The sequence below is a fragment of the Grampus griseus genome, assembly GCF_964374135.1.
Source record: "Grampus griseus genome assembly, chromosome: 17".
Taxonomy (NCBI): Eukaryota; Metazoa; Chordata; class Mammalia; order Artiodactyla; family Delphinidae; genus Grampus; species Grampus griseus.
This window is the reverse complement of record NC_139011.1, coordinates 45,265,540-45,289,317: the sequence shown is the minus strand read 5'-3', so window position 1 is coordinate 45,289,317 and position 23,778 is coordinate 45,265,540. Positions and strand designations below refer to the sequence as shown.

At 35.9% G+C, this 23,778-nt stretch overlaps 1 protein-coding gene across 4 annotated transcripts in view; it reads right to left on the bottom strand.

Annotated features, from left to right (window-relative positions):
- LOC309835579 (uncharacterized protein C8orf88) overlaps positions 1-19,233 on the bottom strand; it is a 42,024-nt gene extending 22,791 nt beyond the window's left edge. The window contains exons 1-4 of one of the 4 annotated variants that reach the window (XM_082675145.1): positions 19,102-19,233; positions 12,434-12,532; positions 9,649-9,722; positions 2,323-2,395 (exon numbers count right to left, since the gene is read on the bottom strand). In XM_082675145.1, the coding sequence (XP_082531271.1) occupies positions 2,323-2,395; positions 9,649-9,722; positions 12,434-12,506 (220 nt within the window). In that variant the 5' untranslated portion in view covers positions 12,507-12,532; positions 19,102-19,233. Of the gene's footprint in view, positions 1-2,322; positions 2,396-9,648; positions 9,723-12,433; positions 12,562-15,477; positions 15,508-18,996; positions 19,081-19,101 lie in introns of those variants that run through there. The other 3 variants (XM_082675146.1, XM_082675148.1, XM_082675147.1) reach the window with 3 other exon arrangements.
- Positions 19,234-23,778: the final 4,545 nt, after the last annotated feature.

Below are 23,778 nucleotides of genomic sequence, written 5' to 3'. Positions count from 1 at the left end.
ACAATTATATATCTGATAAGAGTCTAGTGTCTATTATTACATATCTGATAAGGGTCTTATATACACATACCTAATACCTAATAAATATATGTATATATTTATTACACACACACATTGACACACACACACATACATAGGGAGAGAGAGAAGGGGAGGAAGGCAGAAGGGAAGTGGGAGAGAGAGGGAGAGAACAGATGAGGGTCTAGTATCTAGAACTCTTAAAACTCAACAACAAAAAGAAAACAATCTAATTAAAATATGGTCAAAGGACATGAATAGACCTTTCTCCAAGGAGAAATACAAATGGCCAATAACACATGAAAAGACACTCAAAATCATTAGTCATTAGAGAAATAAATATCAAAATCACAATGAGATACCACTTCACACCCACTAGATTGGTTATGATAAAAAAAAAGATCCTAACAAGGATGTCAAGGAATTGGAACCCTCACACATTGCTATTGGGAATGTAAAGGGGTATAGCCACTGTGGAAAACAGTTCGGCAGTTCCTCAAAATGTTAAACACAGAACTACCATACGACCTGTCAAATCTACTCACAGGCATATATCCAAGAGAAATGAAACCAGGTGTTCAAACAGAAATCTGTACACAAATATTCACAGCAATATTATTCATAACAGCCAAAGAGTAAAAACAACTGAATGTCCATTAACTGAGAAATAAATAAAATGTGGCTTACCCATACAATGGAATATTATTCATCCATAAAAAGGAATGAAGTACTGGTACATGCTACACAGGGATGAACTTTGAATACCTTATGGCAAATAAAAGAAGCCACAAACAAAAGGTAATATATTTTATAATTATATTAAATGAGATGTCCAGAATAAGTAAATCCACAAAGACAAAAAGCAGATTAGTGTTTGCTGGTGGCTGGGGAGAGGACTGTATGAGGGAGTACTGCTTAATGGGTATGAGGTTGCTTTGGGGGTAATAAAAATGTTCTGGAATTAGATAGTGGTGATGGTTGCATGATATTGTACATTTATAATGGTTTAAATGATGAGTTTTACTTCAATCAAAAAGAAGAAAAAAGAAACCTGAGAATTGCAAGGGGAATATCCCCAGATAACAGTAGAAGTCCATTCCAGGAAAACAGCTTCACAGCAGTACTGAAGAGTAATTAATCCATACTGGAACAGGATAATGGAAGATTCTAAAAGGAAAGTCTCCTTCAGGGGAAAAACTGCCAACTGATATATATGACCATAAGGAAAATATATATAAGTGTGGCAGAGTTGTTGGAGCAACTGATGCGCAAAGTTAACAACAGTTGCATAGAAAAACAAGACAAACGTTAACTCCAGGAAAAAAGACGGATTGTATGAAACGGAGATATGCACCTCTCAGCCAAGCAACTGTATTTATATAGTCATATAATATAAAGAGTGATGATGCTCTAAATGAAATTTAAATAACTATGTGATGGGGAGGGGGTAGATAGAAGGGTTGAAGAAGTGAGGGGACTGATGTGAAAGACATAAATTCTCATTTTCCAAAAGACGCTTTCAAAATATAATATAAAAAATGAGAAATATGGAAACAATTTAAGTATTTTCTTTAGAATATGGAGTTAAATACTAGAAGAAAATGCTAATAGAGTATTTTTTATAACTTGTAACTTTTAAATTACATACACAGATTGGTTGACAAAAATTTGGAAACTAAATTAATAAATAATCTTTACTTTATTAAAAAGTAGCTGGTGTGGGAAAGACTACTTGTTCTTCGCAAGAGCAATTCTTCCTTTCTGCTTCAGCAATAGAATTAGCTGGCTGGAAAACTAAAGATTATATTTTCCAGTCTGCTTTGTACAGCATGACTAAGTTCTGGCCAATGAGAAATTAAATAGAAGTTATATATGCAACTTCTGGGTGATACTTTTTAGAACTTTCTTCCTCCTTCCTTCCTGATGGCTAGAGAGGGGACATGTGGCTGGAGCAGAGGCATTCATCTTGTGCAATAAGATAGAAGCCATGTATTGAGGATGGTAAAGCCATAGGACAGTATAATACAGGGGCTGGTAGCAACTTCACAAACCAGAATGAGTACACCAGCTCAAAATTTTACATGATACAGAAGATACAGAAATAAACTTCTATCTTGTTTCAGTCACTGTTATTGTGGTCTCCCCTTTAGAGCAGTCAAACCTATAACCAAATATAGACAGAAATCAACCAAAAGAATATAATAAAATTTCTTATGTACCTAAGGTTTGCAGCTAAGCAAATATTAACTTTACATGAGTGCTAAAACTCTCTTATGAAAGTTGAGAATTATGATAAAAATTTACCTTTTTTAACTGGAGACTGATGTTGTTGTTCATTAAGACCTTGAGAAAAGGCTTGCATTCCACTCGTCTTACACTATTGAAAGAAGAAAATACACTTTTTATCTAAGATTTTAAAATTTTATCTAACACTGTGTTTTTAATCCATTTTTAGTTTATTTTTGTGTATGGTGTTAGGGAGTGTTCCAATTTCACTCTTTTACATGTTGCTGTCCAGTTTTCCCAGCAACACTTATTGAAGAGACTGTCTTTTCTCCATTGTATAGGCTTGCCTCCTTTGTCATAGATTAGGTGACCATAGGTGCGTGGATTTATCTCTGGACTTTCTATCCTGTTCCATTGATCTATATTTCTGTTTTTGTGCCAGTAGCATACTGTTTTGATTCCTGTAGCTTTGTAGTATAGTCAGAAGTCAGGACACCTGATTCCTCCACCTCCATTTTTCTTTCTCAAGATTGCTTTGGCTATTTGGGGTCTTTTGTGTTTCCATATAAATTGTGTGTGTTAATTAATTTGATTGTGGTAATCATATCACAATATGTATGTATATTACATCATCAGGTTGCATAACTTTTAAAAAAAATCATGTTCAACCTAAATAGATTAAATTTGTATTTGTCAATCATATCTCAATAAAGCTGAAAAAAAGTAAATTTACTTTGTCATGCCTGCACATATTAACAACTGAAAATGTAGATTATTTCAAATCTTTCATAGCATGTAAGAAAGTACACCTACTAAAATTTTATAAGGTGATTATCTATGTCTTATCTCATTTAACTGTCATAATCTTACAAGGAAATAAAGAAAGTGTTATGATCACCATGTTACAGGCAAGGGAAATCAAGACAAAAAGTGTTTAGTAACAAATCCAAAAGTACATAGATAAGAGGTAGTCAAGCTAGCTTTTGAAACTCAGGGCTACTGCATATAGTCATGAAGAATGTGGATCTAAAGGGGTACCATTCACAGCACAGATGTGGCAGATATCCTAGCAGGTGGCAGCAAGGTATCTTATTCTAACAAAATCTGTATTTTTATATAATTTTTTGTTCTTCTTCTAATTCTTGTAAAGGCACCAAATGGATAGCAGTGGCCCTATTAAACCCACTCATTTAACAAACACAGAGTGCCTACTACATGACTGGCACTGTGCTTTGTATTGGGAATACAAAGATGAACATAGGGCTTCCCTGGTGGCGCAGTGGTTGAGAGTCCGCCTGCTGATGCAGGGGACACGGGCTCGTGCCCGGTCTGGGAAGATCCCACGTGCCACAGAGTGGCTAGGCCTGTGAGCCATGGCCACTGAGCCTGCGCATCTGGAGCCTGTGCTCCGCAACAGGAGAGGCCACAACAGTAAGAGGCCCACGTACCGCAAAAAAAAAAAAAAAAAAAGATGAACATGACATTCCAGTATATGTTTCTGGAGGGATCACAAACTAAAAGGTAGACAGAAAAATAAAACACTAAATGACAATAAAACTTCAGAAGTTCTATAATAACGATATGCAGAAGGTGCAATGGAAGGAAGGGGTATCAAATTTGACTTAGAAATTTCAGGAAACACTTTACATAGGAAGTGATGCTTAAACAACACTTACAGGATTAATAGGAGTTAGGCTGGCTGACCGGTGAAAAATGAATGTTTATGGAAGAAAAGCAGCCTTTGAGCTGCAAAACATGGGATAATATGGCTAGTTTAGGAAACGAAAAATGTTGACTAGGCTTGAGTAAAGCAAAATAAACACCATTTTTTTTTCAAGTCAAGGTTCTTTGCAATTTGTGGTGAAATACCCACTCTGCACACCTAGATATTCTATTTAGCCTTTTCATTTTTATAGCAAAAATGTTCCCAGACCCTGTCACTTATCTTAAACAAATGTACACCACTGAGATAAGGAAGGAGAACAGGAAGAGACAAATTCATATCAACATCCATTCCTAGGATGAAAATTTAAAGAGTAAGATTTATAAACACTCTCAAAAGGCAAAATGTAAACCGGAAAAATACTGTAACTCATAAAGAACTAATTTCTGTAGTATAAAGGAGCTCCTAGGAAACAATGGGGAAAAAAGCCTATAAAAAAGAATGGTGCATTTAATATTGTCCCAGAGGTCTCTGAGACTGGCACATATATGCAATGGAATATTACTCAGCCATAAAAAAGGAACGAAATTGGGTCATTTGTAGAGACATGGACAGACCTAGAGACTGCCATACAGAGTGAAGTAAGTCAGAAAGAGAAAATCTAGAAAAATGGTACAGATGAACGTGTTTCTAAGGCAGAAACAGAGACACAGTTGTAGAGAACAAATGTATGGACACCAAGGGGGAAGGAGGAAGTGGGATGAATTGGGAGATTGGGATTGACATATATATATATACTAATACATGTAAAATAGATAACTAATGAGACCCTGATGTATAGCACAGGGAACTCCACTTCACTCGCTATAAAGCAGAAACTAACACAATGTTGTAAAACAACTATACCCCAATAAAGCTTTTTTTTAATTAAAAAATATAAATAAATAAATAAATAAAAAGAATGGCTGAAGGCCATGAATTGGTAATACAGATGAAGGGAAATTCATATTATTCTTAAACAGATCAAAGATGGCCACAAATTCTTGACATTCTTTTATCTCCTCCCCTTGAATCTGAGCAAGCTCTATGATTGCTCAGACCAATCTAATATGACAGGCCCCTGCTGGTTTCCAGGCCTTAGTCTTGAAATCCAGATGTGGTGCTGTAAAGAGCCCAAGCCATTTGGTGAGGTCATTTGTAGGTGCCCCTTCCAGTCTACAGGGGCAGCTAAACTCTAAACCAACAGCCAGCATTAACTACCTGCCATGTGAGTGAGCCATCTGGCCATCCAGTCCAGTCAAGACTTTAAAGCACTCCAGACCTAGATGTTATCTGATTGCAACCACATCTTTGAGAAATGGTCACCTAAGACCAGTCAGCCCACAGACCCATGAAAGATAATAAGTTGTTGTTAAGCCAAAGTTTTCAAGTGCTTATTTATGAGGTAATAATTTAAAAAAACAGATTAAAAGAAGTTGTTCAGGCAGAAGAAAGATAATACCAGTAATAAACATGGATTTACACAAAGAAATTAAGAGTGCTGGAAATGGAATAAATGAAGGTAAAATAAAATTAATTCTTTTATTTTAAAAAATTATTTTAAAATATAATATACAAAAGCAAAAATAGTAGCAATGTGCTGTGTATTTATAGCACAAGCTAAAGTAAAATTATGACAGTAGAGCAAGAATGGGAGGGAATACACTACAAAAAGGCTATGAGATCTAAGTGAGTTTAGCAAGGTCAATATACAAAAATCAATAGTATTTCTATATCCTAGTATCCAAGATGTGGAATTTGAAATTTACCAAAAATACCACTTAACAATAGTATCAAAAAATACAAAATGCTTATAAATTTGACAAAAGATGCTCAAGACCCCTATGCTGAAAAAACCAAAGCACAGAGAGAAATGTCATGTTTATGGATCAAAAACTCAAAATTAAGATGTTAATTCTTTTCAAATTAATTTTTAAACTCAATCAAAATTCCAATAGGCTCTTTTGTAGAAATTGACAGCCTCATTTAAAACTTATATGGAAATGCAGAGGACCCAGAATAACAAATTTGAAAAAGAATAAAGTTAATGAACTTTCATTACTTGATTTCAAGACTTATCAGAAAGCTACAGCAGTCTGTAAAGTGTGATGGTGACCAAGAGACAGACATATAGGGAATCTAGTATATAGCATGATAACTATAGTTGACAATACTATATTGTATATTGAAAGCTGCTAAGAGGGTATATCTTAATGTTCTCACTACAACAAAACAACAACAACAAAATAGTGATTATGTGAAATGAAGGATATGTTAACTGAACCCATTGTGGTAAACATTTTACAACATACACATGTATTAAATCATCACATTCTATACCTTAAACTTACACATTATATGTCAATTATATCTCAATAGAAAAAAAGAGACATATAAATCAGTAGAACATAATAGAGTTTAGAAATAAATTCACACATATAGGATATAGTGATTTGCTTTTGTATATTATCTTTTAAAATAATTTTTTAAAATAAAAGAATAAAAAGACAACTCAAATATTAGAAACATGCAAAGGATCTGAACAGACACCAAAAAGAAAAAAGAAAACTACAGATGATAAATAAACTCATGATAAAATGCTCAATCTCATTAATTATTAGGAAAATGCAAATATAAAATACGATGAGATACAACTACTCACACACTAAAATGGCTAAAAATGAAGACTGACTATACCAAGTGTTGACAAGGATGTGAAGCAACTGGTACCTCACACACTACTAGTGGGAATGTAAGAAGGTACAACCACTTTGGAAAACATTTTGGCAGTTTCTAAACCAACTTAACGTATGATCCGTCAATTCCACTCCTGGGTATTGTGTGCATGTCCGCACAAAGATGTGAACACAATTATCCACAGCAGCATTATTCATAATATCCCAAAACTAGATACAATCCAATGTCCATCAACTGAGGAATAAATAAATTGTCCTATATTCACACAGCAGAATACTATTCCAAATTAAAAACAAACCAACTACTGCTATCTACAAGGACATGGAAGAATCTCAAAAACATTATGCTGAGCAAAAAAAATCTAACACCAGGGCTTCCCTGGTGGTGCAGTGGTTGAGAGTGCCTGCCAATGCAGGGGACATGGGTTTGTGCCCCGGTCTGGGAAGATCCCACATGCCGCAGAGCGGCTAAGCCTGTGAGCCATGGCCGCTGAGCCTGCGCGTCCAGAGCCTGTGCTCCGCAACGGGAGAGGCCACAACAGTGAGAGGCCCGCGTACCGCAAAAAAAAATTTAACACCAAAGAATATAGACTGTGTGATTTCATTTATATGAAATTTTAGAGCAGCCAAAACTAATGTATAGTTAAAGAAAGCAGATCAGCAGATGCCTGGAGGAGGGAGCACTAGGATTAGTGGAAGTGGGGATGGTGAATGACTATAAAGGAATAAAAGAGTATTTTGGGGGAAGATGAAACTACAGCTCTATAGCTTCATTGTGGGGTTAGTTACATGAGGTATATATTTATCAAAACTCTTTGAACAAATGGGTTCATTTTTCTGTATGTAAATTATACCTCAATAAAGTTGGTTTAAAAAAATACAGAGAGTTAGTAAAAAGTGTCCTTCATTATAAATTATGTGATATATCTCTGACGTAGAGTCTGGTCACTTTTGCATTATAACTGAAGCAGCAGACAAAATTTTAAACTTAGAAGTATATCTAATTAACTGATTTTTCTCTATAAAATTTACAATATTAATATACTCCTTTTTACTTATAAAGTTTCTAAAAGAAGGTCAAGGGTTCCAAAGAGAGGTATGAATATTATTATTGTATTAATTAGGGAAATGCTAACTACTGGAACAGATAAAACAAAACATTACAATGGCTTAAAAAATTAATATAAAGCAAGTGTAATTAAGATATCATGGTACTGACACAGAGATACACAAATAGATCAATGGAAAAGAATTAAGAGTCCAGAAACAGGCCCTATTTATCTGAAAACTTATACAGTAAAGATGGCATAAATCTGAATGGAAAGAATAGATCATTCAATGAATTGTGCTTTACAACTGGTCTTCTATATGAAAAAAATAGATTTCTATCTATATCATACAAAAATTAACTTCAGGTAGACTATACACTTAAATATTAAAGCAAAACTTTAAATCTTTTTGAAGAATATGTAGGAAAAATATCCTTTGATCTTAGGGATGAGAAAACTTCATAAACAATGACACAAAGAATGAAATCATAAAAAATTTAAAATATGACTACATTAAAATTTTAAAGTTTGAAAAAACACACACACACACACAAAACAATTCTCTCATAGACAAAGAGAAATGGGCAAATGATATGAACTGATAATTCACAAAAGAGAAAAACCAAATGGCCAAATTAAACATAAGAAAAGATGCTGCACTCAAAGTAATAAAGAATTAAAAATTAAAACCGACAAGATACATTTCTCACCCATTAAACATGAAAAAAGAGTGAAAGTCACGGGCTTCCCTGGTGGCGCAGTGGTTGAGAGTCCGCCTGCCGATGCAGGGGACATGGGTTCGTGCCCCGGTCCGGGAAGATCCCACATGCCGCGGAGCGGCTGGGCCCGTGAGCCATGGCCGCTGAGCCTGCACGTCCGGAGCCTGTGCTCCGCAACGGGAGAGGCCACAACAGTGAGAGGCCCGCGTACCGCAAAAAAAAAAAAAAAGAGTGAAAGTCTGACAATAACAGGGTAAGGATGCAGAAAAATCAGAGTACTTCATGCATTGCTTGTACAAATCACTTTGGAGAGAAATTTGACAGTATATAGCAATTCTACTCCAGGTTTATACTACTGAGAACCTCTCAAACATGTATTAAACATAACATATAGATGGGTGTTTATTGTAGCATTTATTATAAAATATTTCTATTTCTATTATAAAACAGAAACAAGTGTCATGCCCATGACAGAAAATGGAACAAGAAATGTGGTAGCTTAATATATATATATAAAGAGATTATTCTGTATCAGCACATATTGAACTGCTTTACTCATTTTAACAGTTGCCTAGTATTCCATTTGTAAATATATTTATGCTTGTCTATGCATAATGTATTTCTGAAAGTTTCTAGATAAGAAAGGGGTACAATGGTTACTTCTGATCAGAGGAAATAGGTGACCGGGGGATAGAGATTGGAGGGAAACTTCACTAAATGTCATTTTGTATATTTTGAATTTTTAAATTTGTGACTATTTTATTTAGTCAAAAAATTAAATTAGAAAATTTTAAATATAAACCTAAATGTGAAAAAACATAGCAGAATATGTGTAGGTAAAATATTATTTATATAAAATTGTAGAACAGTTAAAACAATTCTATTTGTTATAGCAAAAGTACTAATACATTCACGAAAACAATAATAAATTGAGGACAGTTATTTTGGGGAAGTATGGGAAGGAAATGGGACGGTGCAGGGATATATAGGTTTTTAAAATTTTACCTGTAAGGTTTTTTGCTTTAACATTTTCTAAAACAAATAAAATATTTAGATTTGAAAACGGTGAGCAATGGGTATTAATAAGTGTTTATTCTCTTTAATATATGCTTGAAATAGATCATAACTTTTAAAAAGTATATAAAGCACTTAGTATAGTACCTGGCACACAACAGCCATTTAACAAATGTTACTTTCCAGTCGTAATGCTTTATTTTATCATAACTTCTAAGACTTACTCTGCTAACTCCACTTTGTAAGTACTGGGTGTTGCATGGATATTCGTTTTGGAAGTTGAAAGGGAATACTGTTCCTGTTAGGAGAGAAAAAAAAAAAAACGTTTTAAATATCTATTACTTCAATAAATGGTATACCACCACCTAAAAACCTTAAGTACCTAGGATATTCTAGGCACTGTTTTGAAATGTTTTCTGATAGTTCATTTACTCAACACAATGAAATGTCAGCCACCATGTTAGGAAGTGGGTTTATAAGCATGAAAAAAGCTCAGAGATAAAAGAGTTCATAGCTTATTTTTAAAAAAGAAGCTCATAAATAATGACTATAATAAAAATAAGTTATGTGACAGGTACAGAGAAGATACCAGGGGAGAGTAGAGTGGGCTTTGGGGGTATCAACTAAGGCTTCACGAAAAGAAATAATTCAATCTGGGTCTTGAAGAAAAAGTAGATTTCTTTGAGGATGTGAGTTGTCCAGAGAGTACAGAAGTATGCTGAGAAAGGCTAAAATTAATTTCTGATTTACTTAACTTTTCTGCTTAATAAACCCCTACTCCTGTCCAGATCTTAAGAGGATATAATTAAATGAGAGATCAGGGCTACCAGCCCACTCCTACCTACCCCTGAAATAGCCTTCAAGGGAAAGGATCAGTGGAAAACTGAACCTGTACAAATGAGGGAGGGACGAGTACTGTAAAAAGGCTAGTCACAGAAAGAAGCGGCTGCCAATGGTTTTATTTCCCTCGCTTTAGGAAAAAATCTGAGACTTCGCCCTACACAACTGCTTCTTCAGTGCACCAGAAGGATACAGCTTCAGCATTGCTAAACTATGGTCCAGAAGATCCCTTAATTTCATTTTGTCTGTCCTAAGTCACAGCCATCTTCAAAGGAAACATTACCAAAGTAGAGACAATCTTCTTTGTAGGAACCAAAGATAGGAGAAAAAATGGAGGACTGAGGAGCTGTGTCATTTCTATATTTTCTGATTCATCTTTGTACCCAGTAAAAGGGCTATATTTTCCCTTTTCTAAGTAGCCAGTTATTCAGTTGAACACATGGACTAAACAGAATTTAAATAACTTTTATATTTTATGTATATATGTATAGACAAATATACATAAAATATAAATATACATACTAGTAATGAAAATAATAATAAAAAATTTAGAAATTAAATACCAAGTATTTCAAGAATTTGTCCAAAAGTTTAGTTTTATGGGCAAAAGAAAATATTTTAGAAAATTTAGATTTCCTGAAAAATTAGATTTTATGTTCCAGTTCAAGCACAGCCTTAATCTGTAAGTGTTGCTTGGTACTAATTTTTTTTCAATTAGGTATATTTTTTAAAGTCTAATGCTCTCTCCAGATGACTGCTCTGCAGTGATCATAATCACAGGACACAATTTGTATTGAGAGTATCATTCTGAGCAGAAGCCAGTTGTTAACCATGAAAATGAGACATGAAAAAAAAAGATACACAAGTTGCTCTCAGGCAAAAAAAATACACAGGTTCTTCCCACCTTTGCTGGTCTGGTAGACCATTAAGAATTTTCTTAATGTAAGTCAAAACCACAATGAGGTATCATCTCACACAGGTCAGAATGGCCATCATCAAAAAGTCTACAAATAGGGCTTCCTTGGTGGCGCAGTGGTTGAGAGTCCGCCTGCCGATGCAGGGGACACGGGTTCGTGCCCCGGTCCGGGAGGATCCCACTTGCTGCAGAACGGCTGGGCCCATGAGCCATGGCCGCTGAGTCTACGTGTCCGGAGCCTGTACTCCACAATGGGAGAGGCCACAGCAGTGAGAGGCCCGCATACCACAAAAAAAAAAAAAAAAGCCTACAAATAATAATTGCTGGAGAGGGTGTGGAGAAAAGGGAACCCTCCTACACTGTTGGTGGGAATGTAAATGGGTGCAGCCATTATGGAAAACAGTATGGAGGTTCCTTAAAAACTAAAAATAGAGTTAACATATGATCTAGCAATCCCACTCCTGGGTATATATCCAGAAAAGACAAAATTTCTAATTCAAAAAGATACATGCATCCCAATGTTCATAGCAGCACTATTTACAATAGCTAAGATATGGAAACAACCCAAGTTCCCATCAACAGAAGATGTGATATATACACAATGGAATATTAGCCATAAAAAAGCATGAAATAGTGCCATTTGCAGCAACATGAATGGACCTAGAAAATATTATACTTAGTGAAGTAAATCAGACAAAGATAAATATATGATACCATTTACATGTGGAATCTAAAAAATAATACAAATGAATCTATTATAAAACAGACTCACAGACATAGAAAATAAACTTATGATTACCAAATGGGAAAGGGAGGAGCAGAGGGATAAATTAGGAGTACGGGATTAACAGATACAAACTACTATACACAAAATAGATAAGCAACAAAGATTTGCTGTATAGCACAATTAACTATATTTAATCTTATAATAACCTATAATGGAAATAATCTGAAGATATATATATATATATATATATGTATATAACTGAATCATTACTGTATACCTGAAACTAACACAATATTGTAAATCAACTATATTTCAATAAAAAAAGAATCCTTCTCTTTGGTAATACTTCTAAATTCTTCAAACAGTGGAGATCATTGGTTTTCATTATTTTTTAAACATCCACCATTTATATATTTATTTACTTATATATTGTATATACATATTATTTATATATTATTTGGCCTTTCAAATACTAATTAGCCATTAACCAATTAATTTTTTAAAATGTGTACCCTAGATTACTCACCAGGAGGAGAAGTCAGATGACGAACAGGTCTTGCTGGTTGAAGTGGTTTACCAATCAATTTTTTGGTTTCCATTGTCTCAAAGACCTTGAGGTTCCATACTTTAGGCGGGAAAAATACATTTTATCTTCTAGACAAGATAATCAAGTTGCTTTAACATATATACAAATAACCACGACATTCATTTGAAGAGAACTATTTTATAAGTTAAGGTGGAAAACACAAAACAAAGCATTTAAAATAACATGCAACAAACCATAGACCCCTTTACAGCATCTGTCACAACTGAATATTCCCTCTTTAAAACATTTTCCTCCCTTAACTCTCCTGACTCTTTTCTTTAAGTTTTGTTTCCTATTTCTTTGACTGCCTCTTCTAACTTCCTTAGCTGATTCCTACTTTTCTCCAAATAAACTTAGGGATTCGTCCAAATTTGGCTTTGGTCCTCTTAGCTACTCTCATCTATTCTTATGATTGCAAATACCTATCTGCATGATAAATATGCCCTAATTTACACATCCAGCATCTACCTCTCTTTTAAATTCCAGTTTTATCTTTCTAATTGCCAAAAGATATTTCCATTTATATTTTACTATAGGTACCTCAAGTTTAACATATCCAAAATTGCAGTACTATTTACAATAGCCAGGACGTGGAAGCAACCTGAGCGCCCATCGACAGATGAATAGATAAAGAACATGTGGTACATATATACAATGGAATATTACTCAGCCATAAAAAGAAATGAAATTGAGTTATTTGTGGTGAGGTGGACAGACCTAGAGTCTGTCATACAGAGTGAAGTAAGTCAGAAAGAGAAAAATACCATATGCTAACACATATATATGGAATCTAAAAAAAAGGTTCTGAAGAACCTAGGGACAGGACAGGAATAAAGATGCAGATGTAGAGAACGGACTTGAAGACACGGGGAGGGGGAAGGGTAAGCTGGGACAAAGTGAGAGAGTGGCATTCACATATATACACTACCAAATGTAAAATAGATAGCTAGTGGGAAGCAGCCGCATAGCACAGGGAGATCAGCTTAGTGCTTTGTGTCCCCCTAGAGGGGTGGGATAGGGAGGGTGGGTGGGAGATGCAAGAGGGAGAGGATACGGGGATATATGTATACGTATAGCTGATTCACTTTGTTATACAGCAGAAATTAACACAACAATGTAAAACAATTATACTCCAATAAAGATGTTAAGAAGAAAAAAAAGACTACTTGGCACAAGGCAAGTGCTAAATACATGCTATTACTATAAAAAAAAATCAAATTCATTACTTTGACTCCAAAGATGTCCCTCCTCCTGTATTCCTTAAGTCATCACCAACTCCCTCATATCACCCTCAGTTAAAGACACCTTAAATTTGTCTATATTAGAGCCCCCACACCATAATCAGTCTCTAATTCCTATCCATTCTACTTCCAAAATATCTCTAAAATATATTTTCTTTACTCCCACCACTACTCTTTTAGTTCCATAGTAGTTCTTAATTCATCTCCCTGAACACCTAGACTGATTTAAATACTCCCTCTCCCTATGTACCTATGTACCTGGGACACAGTGAATATGCCCTTATCATGCCACTTAGAGAACACTGTACTATACTATACTATATACCACACTATAATGGCTGATTTGTCTTCCATACTAGGCAAAAGTGAGGAACAGAGTCTTCTTAAAGTGAGGAACAATATTTTCATTCCTCCTGTGTCCCCTACAACTAACTCAGTACTTGGACTGGATCCAAAGTAGGTGTAAAACAAGCATCTGCTGAATAAATGGGTGAATATAGTCTCCAAACTATGATCTCCTTACACACATACCTGCTTAAAAAACTTCAGTACCCCATCACCTCCTGAATTATTAACAGAAACAGGACCCAACATCCATGTGTCATACACAGTAAACCACTTACCTATGTCATATTATTTAATATTCAGAACAACTTTATAAATTAGGCACTATTAACAGCTAGAGCTCAGGTCTTGGGTCAGCCTACCTAGGTTCTTATCATAGCTCCACCACTTAGTTATGTAATTATGGAAAACAATAACCCCTATCTCCTAAGTTTGATGTGAAGACTAAAAAAGAAAATCTGTATAAAGCATTAGCACAATGCCTGGTACATAGTAAAAGTTAAATAAATGTTAATTTTATCATTTTTTTATCCTCATTTTACAGAGAAGGCTTAGGGAAATCATGTAACTTGCCCAAGGTCATGAGTCTAAAAAGTGATGGGTATGCTCATCCCCATGCTTTTGGACAAGATGCTATGATCAAGCTAGCCCCATATTCTCTTTCCACCTCCCACACAGGCAGAACTGTCCAAGTTTCATTAAGTACCCTTCTTATGTGCTCATAAATCACCCCTGTATCCTCTTCCAGTGTGTTGCATTAGTTTCAAATACCTATTATCTGACTATAAAATTATAGCTCTATCACTCAGGTATATCTCTAATGGCTAGCACAGTGTCTAATACACAGTACACGTTCAATAAGTTGTTGAATTCATAAATGTTATTTTGTTTCATCATATATATTCAGGTGCTCTGTTTGGAGTTCCCTCACTCTCCCTGCTGCTCTTCTCCCAAATTGCTATTCATCCTTCAAAGCCAAGGTCAAGTTCCCTCTACTTCCGTGGAAAGGATCCTCATGTCTCAACGCTAACATTAAATAAACTGGTTCACATGAAGTTCTCTAGTTCCTAACAAATAGTTGATAGTAAAATAACAATAGTGGTAGCAACAATAATGATTTTTCTTTCTTCCTCCAGTGGTCCATATTGTATTGGGTTGGCCAAAAAGTTCATTCGGGTTTTTCCATGACTTCTTATGAAAAAGCTGAATGAATTTTTGACCAACCCAATATTTTGCCTATTAATTTTTCTAAAATGTATCATACAAAAAATCTATTATATGCCTAATTGGTTAGACTGTGAGTTAGTTTAAGCCAAAAAAACTAGGCTTTATTTATCTTTGTATCTTAGTAGCTGCAACATAATTAGTTTTACTAAATAAATCTATAAATTTAAATACCTCCTATTTAATGAAAATCTTCTGATGCCTGAATGGACCAAAAGCTTTCCAAATTTTGATACCTATCAAGACAAAGTCAAAAGTAAAACTCCACCTGATTTTGCACTTGCTCATCCAGAAATTGATTGTAACCCATGATTTTAAGCAGAGGTTGGTCTAAGTGACTGTTTCCCTAAGTATAAAATAGGGTTAATCACTTTCTTTATGCTCCAAAGAAATGCTTTCATCTTAAAAAAATGCCTTTGGACATAATTCAAGTGTTAAAATCATAAATTTATAAACAATCTCTCAAAGTTAGCAATGATAACTAAGCACAAAATAGTTACTTTTTCTTTAAATTCGGAGAGATGCAAGCCAGTACTCTAAGTTAACACCCATCTAGATTTGTAATGTGTATGTTAACTGGTATTTCAGCACAGTGATTAACAACCTTCTAAACAAAACTAATGCACTACTTTGATATAATAGGAAAAAAAAAGTTATAAGCATATGTAGCAGAAAAACCCACTTCAAATATTTATTGAATATTTTCTATGTGGAAGGGAATATTTTAATATGGACCAAAGAACAGTCTAATATTGCATTATTTAATGTTTATCCTAGCCATTTTAATTAGGACACTAATACTAGTAGTAGTAATTTTCCATCCTGTTTCCCATATGAAAAGAATACAATAGAGTACTTTGGCACACACTTTTTTATTTTTCATTGCTCAGCTGAAATCGAGTTGGTAGGTTGTAAAGTCTTTCCAGTTGCTGAGCAATGCAAATCCCCAGTATTCAATGCAAATCCACAGTTTTCAAGAGTTGGGGAGTTACAGAACTCTTATATGATTTTACAACACATGTAAATAAACAAGCAAACAAACGAAAAGATTTTTCAGTACCACCTACCCTTTCAATTTGTAGTATGAAAACTACAGCAAAGTCCCCAGATACATAAATCCACATCAGTTAAGGAAATTATTAAAGTAAACTATGTCTGCATAGAGACAGTGACATTATAGGGAATAAGTTTGGGATGCATACTATATAACAGCATCATGTCTTAAACAGTGTTATTAATGGAAAAGTATTTACCTTATACAATAATAAGCAATTATTGTAAAACTGATCTAGGATCAGAATCTATGAAGGACAGGGCTCCACAAACCAAAGCCTAATTCTCTGGGTTACAAATAAAGACAGCTGAACGACACAGTCAGCATATAAAATAACTTCAATCTTAAACTCTAATGTCTGCTCACTCATTGAATGTAGAACTCCTTTCCTTTGAAGCTACCTAGGTTAGGCATTTATGATATCAAGTGTTACAAAGAACAGTTGCAAAAAAAACATAACCCTACCTACAACATTGGGTAGCAAGTAGTGGGCCTGTCATAAAGTTGTCTTTGAAATGTAAATATATAGTTTTGTGGTATAAATATTTTTAAAGGACATTTTGATCCAATGTCTCAAAAATTCATTATATTAACACATGCTGAGAAATGGTTACTAACTAAAGTTGTTTTTCAAGTTTACACAAATCATCTTAAAATGCCAAGTGGTATGAACAGAACACTGGTTTGCAAGTCAGGAAACCTGTGTAAGTGCTATTCTTCATCTAGAATACTAACTATATCTTAGGTTGTTTGTTTAAAAAAATATATCAAACTAAATATAAGGGCCCACCAATTCTGAAATTACAAATTAACCTAAAATTTTCTAAAATATAGTACCATGAGATAAGTATATATACTGATCAATTGGGGCAAATTTTCTTTACCCAATATATCCTATTCTTTTTTAATTAAAACTCCATTTTTTGAGATCCTACTACATGTTAAATGCTTTACATATACTATCTCATTTAATTTTGAGCCATACATTAACTGTTGTAGAAAATCATTATTAGCTACTTTACAGATGAGAAACCTGAGGTTAAGAAAAATAAGAGATGTGCTCAAGTTCACACGGTTAGTAATTGGTAGAAATGAGGTTCCGACTATAAAGTTCACGCCCTTGTCTCTAAACTTGTGTGTTTGGTAAGTAAAGACACCTCACTCTCCACTATTCCATGTGGACACTATTTGTATGGAAAAAAAATTAATTATGAGAAGGAACATTTATGTATAAAACCTTGCTGAATAAAGTGGTGTGTGCTAACAATTTTCATTTCCTCAATTTTCAATTTTTCTTCAACTACTAAATAAATTGTGGGATTACTATGCTTTCCTCACTCTGCAGACATGGTACACTGCCATTCTAATCCACAGAATGGATTAGATATATGAAACATAATATGTATTATACTTAAAAGCTGAATATTATACTTAAAATTTACAACTTAAATTCTAGATTTCTTTAGAAACTGCTGATGGTTCTGCTGCAATTAAGAAATAAAAGCATATAAAATTAAAGAAATAAGCTGAGAGAAGAAGTGAAAAGACCATGCTTTCATTTACCTCATGTATATTTCCCATATAGGATTATACCAGATAGGATTTAATCTTAATTTTCAACTTCAAAATATCTCTTTTACAAAGTTAGGATTCCTTAAAGCCAAATGCTGCTTGTAAGTAAACAGCAGAAACTGATAACCTGATAGATGAAAAATAACATAAAGGAAATATAGAGGAGTACAGGATAAACTAATTATGACTTACATGATGAAAGACACTTTATACTCCACAAATCGTGTTGCCATATGCAGGAAAAATTAAAACTAAAATATCAAAAAGTTATAAGCCTAGAGTGTCCCCTTATATTTTTCCATTTCATGCTTTCTGACCCAAAATTTTTGTTTTCTCTGTGAAGCATCTTTCAATACAAGCACAATTTAACATTGAGGTGGGATAAAATTGTCCAGGTAATGGGTGTTGGTGGTTGTCATAACTGATGTAACTGTCCTTTTTCAGGTTTTTTTTTTTTTTTTAGTTTTGCTAAAATATCAGCAATTATAAAATTTTGATACAAATATGTTGTACACCTGAAACTATTATAATGTTATATGTCAACTTTTGTAAAACAGAATACCTTTACATACAAGTTGCATAGAACATCTTCAAATACGTTCATTAACCATTTGCTTTCCTTCTGTGAAGTGACCACACATGTCTTTTGCTTCTTTATTCTTACTGGGTTTTCTTTTCTTATTGAATTTAATTTATTATTAATAAAAACAACTACAGTAATCTCAAAAACAAAAACAAACTGTTGCCCAAAATTAGTAAGGATGATTCTAGGGCATGGGAAACAGTCTTCAAACCATCCCACTACCTAGGACCACGTCCTGGGACAGCGGGCGATGTGCACTTCCTTTTCGGGGCTTTTTATGTGTTTGTTTTGTTTTTGTTTTATCAATATCCCTTCAGCAGTGTAATTCCCTTGGCCACTGGCCCCTCGCCCGGTTTTCCACACCGGCCCCCACCCCTTTCCTTCCGACCTGCTCGCTCCCTTCACACTCTAAGAACCACCTTGGGGATCCTGTGGAGGCCCTGCCTGATTTGCGCCGACTGACCCCAGAGGTTCTCTCCCTCACCTCAACTTCCCCCGTTTCCTCCCTCGGAGACGGCGTCCACTGGCCTCCTCACACCCCGGGACCTGACTTCTGTCCCCGTATGGCTCGTCATCCCCGGCCACCTACCGCCTAAAGATCCGGGAGGATTTCGGGACAAGCAGCCGCGTCGCGGCGCTCAGCCCTAGACGCGGCGGCCGAGCGCCCGGCTGCCCGTCCGTGAACAGCTGCAGCCGCGAGTCCGCTCCAGGCCCAGGGTGGCGGCGACGAGGGCGGGGCAGACGGCGGCTCCCAGGGGCGTTGGGCGGGCGCGGGGCGGGGCCTCGGGCGCCTGGGGCCCAGAGCGCGGCGCAGCCCGGCGGGAGCAGAACCGTTAAACTGGCGGCGTGCGTTTCTCGGGATGTGCAGGGCGCGAGGGGCGGGCGCAGCCTCTCGGGAGCCGCGCGTGGTGCGGAGGCTTCGCCGAGGTGCCTTTGGGACCCCAGCCGGCGGTCCTGCTTGCCCGACACGGGGAGGCGCGAGACGAGACGTCTGCGCGATGCCGGGCGGCGGACTCCAGGCAGCGTCTGTGAGCTATGCAGCCTCTATGAGCGAGGCCTCCGGTGAGCTGACGACTGAGCCCCTCCCGCGTCGGAGCTGCCGGCGGATCCCGCAGGCGCTGGCAGCTGTCCCTGGCCTGAGTCTAAGTGGTGCTAGGATTCGGGCTGTTATGGAATAAGGGAAATGGTTAACTTCTGACAGGAATACATATCGCACACAGACTGCCGTCCTGAAAGGAACAAACTTCGTTGAGGCGACTCCATCTGAATCCGAATCCTTTATTTTTAATTTTCACTTTTATTCTTTTACTCAATTTTTCACTGTTATTTTTGAGAGTCCCCACTTGGTACTACCACTATACTAGGGGGACGTGGAGGCGGAACACGGGTGTAATTACAGGGCTCACAATCCGGTGGGCCCCTGGGCTGGTGAACAAATTCTGTGGGCTGTGCTAAGTATTGCGATAGGGGAGTAGATTTAAGTTGGGAGCATAGTGTAAGGAATGCCTAAACTGACCCTTAGGCTTGGAATGTTAGAGCCGTTTTCGGAACAGCTTATGCTTGGTTTCTTCCAGCTGGCTGGAGGAAGAAGGCAAGGAAGAAGAGACGGTGCAAAGGGAAAAGAAAACTTGTCTGGCGTACAGTAGTTGGAGTAGGGAAAACAGTGTGGAAAGGAAACAGAAGAAGTGGACATGAATCAAAAGTTTGAATCTTTCATAACTTATGTTTTTGAATATTGGAAGGGTCGTTCTCACAGCACTATGGAGGGCAGATTGTGTGTGGGGGGTGTAAGATATAGCAATATTAAACAGGCCACAGAAGGCTTCCCTGGGGGTGTCTGCAATAACTCCAATAAAAAATAATGATGTCTGAGATAAGTACCAAAGAAGAAGGGATAGATCTGAGAGATGCTGCTGAAGTGAAATCAATAGTTTTGTGACAGACTGGGTGGAAGGAGTGAATAAGAAGAGAATCTAGGGTGAGAATTGGGTGAACAAGTGAATAGGTGGTGATGACATAAGATAGGGAACACAAGAGGCAGAACAGGTTTAAGGAGGGAAATGATGAGTTCAAACTGGGACTTGTAAATATGAGATTATAAAAGAATATTTAAGTTGAGGTTTTCAAACAGCTTTTTTATGTACACACACAAAAAAATATGTACCCATACATATATAACGTATACATACACGTTATAGATAAATTGGAACATTAGGAAAGGGATGCTGATTAAGAAAACCCATTCCAGAAAAAAGTATTTAGAAAGAGGACTCAAAAGGCAAGTACTGCAAAGGAGGCTGTGTAAAGGCAAAGAAAGCTTGACTGGAATGGGATAACTGAAGATGAAATGCCTCTTTGAAAAGGGATCATCTAAGCTAGGGCTGAATGCTGATATAGAATAGGAAAAAGGTATTTAGGGAAAGGGAACTGTAGGTATTAATGTCCTGGGGTGAGAAAAAGTTTAGCATATTTCAGAAACTGATTAAGACCAGTATGGTTGAATAGAAAGCAAGAAGAGAATGCTGAAGATGAGTTTGGAGAGACAGGAAAAGCTGAAATCCTACAGTTTTTTGTAGGCTCCAGTAAGGAGACTGAATTTTATTTTAAGAGCAATGGGAAGCATTGAAGTGTTTAAGTGGGACAGTAATATAGTAGGATTTACCATTTTAAAAGGTGTGGAGTTTCACAATCACTTCCATGCATAGTCAAGTTATTGCTATTTAGGTGTAGAAAAGGCTTCCAGCAACATTCTTACCTTCCACTGAGACAGCTCACCTGGCTTCAGAGACTAAAGTGCAGGTCAGAGGAGGTGTCATGATAAGAACATGTCCTATGGCATGAAGCACCAGAAGTCTGTGGATAATGAAGTCAGTAAATCCTTTCAACCCCCAGATGTAAAAAATTGTAGGTGTAGGATTCAGTTCTCATTAATCTAGTCAAAACAGAAGTTTTCTTCTTGAGGAATATGTTTAACAATGTAACATATACAATTATATATACATCATACAATAAAATTAGTTTTTACATATTACTAAATGAAATCAATAGAAATTATGATAAAAAAGTGAGATGGAAGAAAAAATTTTTTTTCAAATAAAACCAAAATCAGTAATCTACTTCAAGGTATAAATACATTTTAAATATAGTTAATAAGCAGACTCCTAATTTTTTGGATAATTGATGAAGAAGAATAAATTATATAAACACATTGAAATTTTAAAAAATCTCTTGTTGATTTGGTAAGAAATATTGGCATCTACAAGGATAATCCAGAACTTATAATATACATCTACAAAAAGAGCTTAACAACAGGTTAGTGAGCAATTTAAATACTAATTACACTGCCCAAGAAAACTTGAAATGCCCTGAAATCATTGAGCTCACATAAGAAACTCATGACAAGTTTCCCCAAATTTAACAACACTAAAAATTGACACTACAAGTTGTTACTGAAATTAACTTTTCTAAACTTTCAATAATAAAAATAAATTTTGATTGCCTATCCTGGAGAAAATACCAAATTATTTACTCTCACAAAGAAAATGCACTATAAAATTGTTTTCAAATGAAGAGGCAATCAAAAAACTAAAAATACAGGCAGTTAATTTAAAATATTTTTTTGGATTTTTTGATGTTTGTGGTATTTGTCAGCTTTTTAAAATTTTTAATTTGTTGTCATTGCATTGTTTTTCTCATTGTAAATAAATATTTACTTTGGTTCAAAAAAAAAAGGTTTGGAGACTGTATCAAGGAAAATACAAAAGTGGAAATAGGAATCCCAGTTCCCAATTAGAAGGATAATAATTAAGAGTTAAATGTGTCTTACTACTTGTAAGTAGAGGTTTTATTTACAATTGTATTTCCTTAGCTTATTTAACTTTACCTTCACAATACCTTACATTTAGTTAATAAAACCTTGTATGATCACAAGTAACCTTGTATGAGCACAAGTAACACGCACACAAACTGGTTTCTGGTTCTCATGGTAGATACTGTCTAGTTAGGGTGCAGTTACAGAGACAATTCCAATTCAATAGCTAATTGTTAAGATAAAGGCATTCATGGTGTGCCTGTGTAGTTCTACTGAAAGCCTGGGAGTTGGGAAAAGCTGAAGAGGTAGCATTACCTAGTGTTTACCAAATGATCTCCTTACCAACCTCCTGTCAGTATTCTTCCTCTTATTATTCCACAAACATCTACAAAGCATTTTATGGAAGATACACATATACACACCCCCAAATACAGATAATCATTGAAACAATGCATGAAAAGCTATAATAGCGATTTGGCTCCACTCAGCTTAGTTCAGAAAAAAAAAAAAATTTTTTTTGAAAGTCTGTGCCTATTATGTGCCAGGCACTGAGGATATAAAAACCAAACTGAGATACGACTTGCATGACTGAGGCACAACTAGTAAGAAGAGAACAATAGTCTAAGAGTACCTATAAACCTGTAAGTACAATAGAGGGTAGTATATGTGGCAGAAGTATTTACATGGAATAGAAGTAGTACAAGGAAAGAATTCTGTCTGGGTGGAAAGGAGGAGAGGAAGGATCATGGAAGAGTTTGCAGGGGAGGTAATGCCTAAGGAGGATTTTCAAGGATAGAAAGGAGTTTACCAAGTTAGACAGGGATATTCCTTGCAGGCAGAAGGACATGTCCAAAGGCATATAGAAATAAAACAGAAGTCAATACCAAAAACTATCAGTAATTCAATACTGCAGAAACACAAAATATGAGACACTGCTTGGGTAGTGGTTCAATATTAGGCTAAAGAAGAATGAAGAGCCTTTTATCTCCCTTATAAGCATGTGGAGAGATGCTGAAGGACTGTAGGTAGGGTATGATAAGATCTTATGTGCATCTAAAAAATAATCACTTAGGTGACTAATGTGGAAAATGGATTGAGGAGAGGTACAGGCAGCAGACAAGGCAAAAATAGAAGCAGAGGGACCTGTTCATAGCCTTTTACAGGAAATGTTGATGAGAGCCACAATTAAGATAGGGAGGAACCATGAAGAGACGTGCACATACTTCAGAGAATAGGGAGAACTGATGGATTGTAGAGGGTGTGAGATGAGAAATAAAAATGGTGATGCCAGTTATCGATTTAGGCAGCCAGGTGGATCTCAGAAACAATGAAAAGATATTGTGAGTTCCCTGAGGAGGAATGAGGGAATGGAATGAATCTAGAGTGTAGGTGGAGGAATGGAACAAAGGTAAGAATAGGTGAAATAAGAAAACAACCACTGTAAGAGGAAGGGAG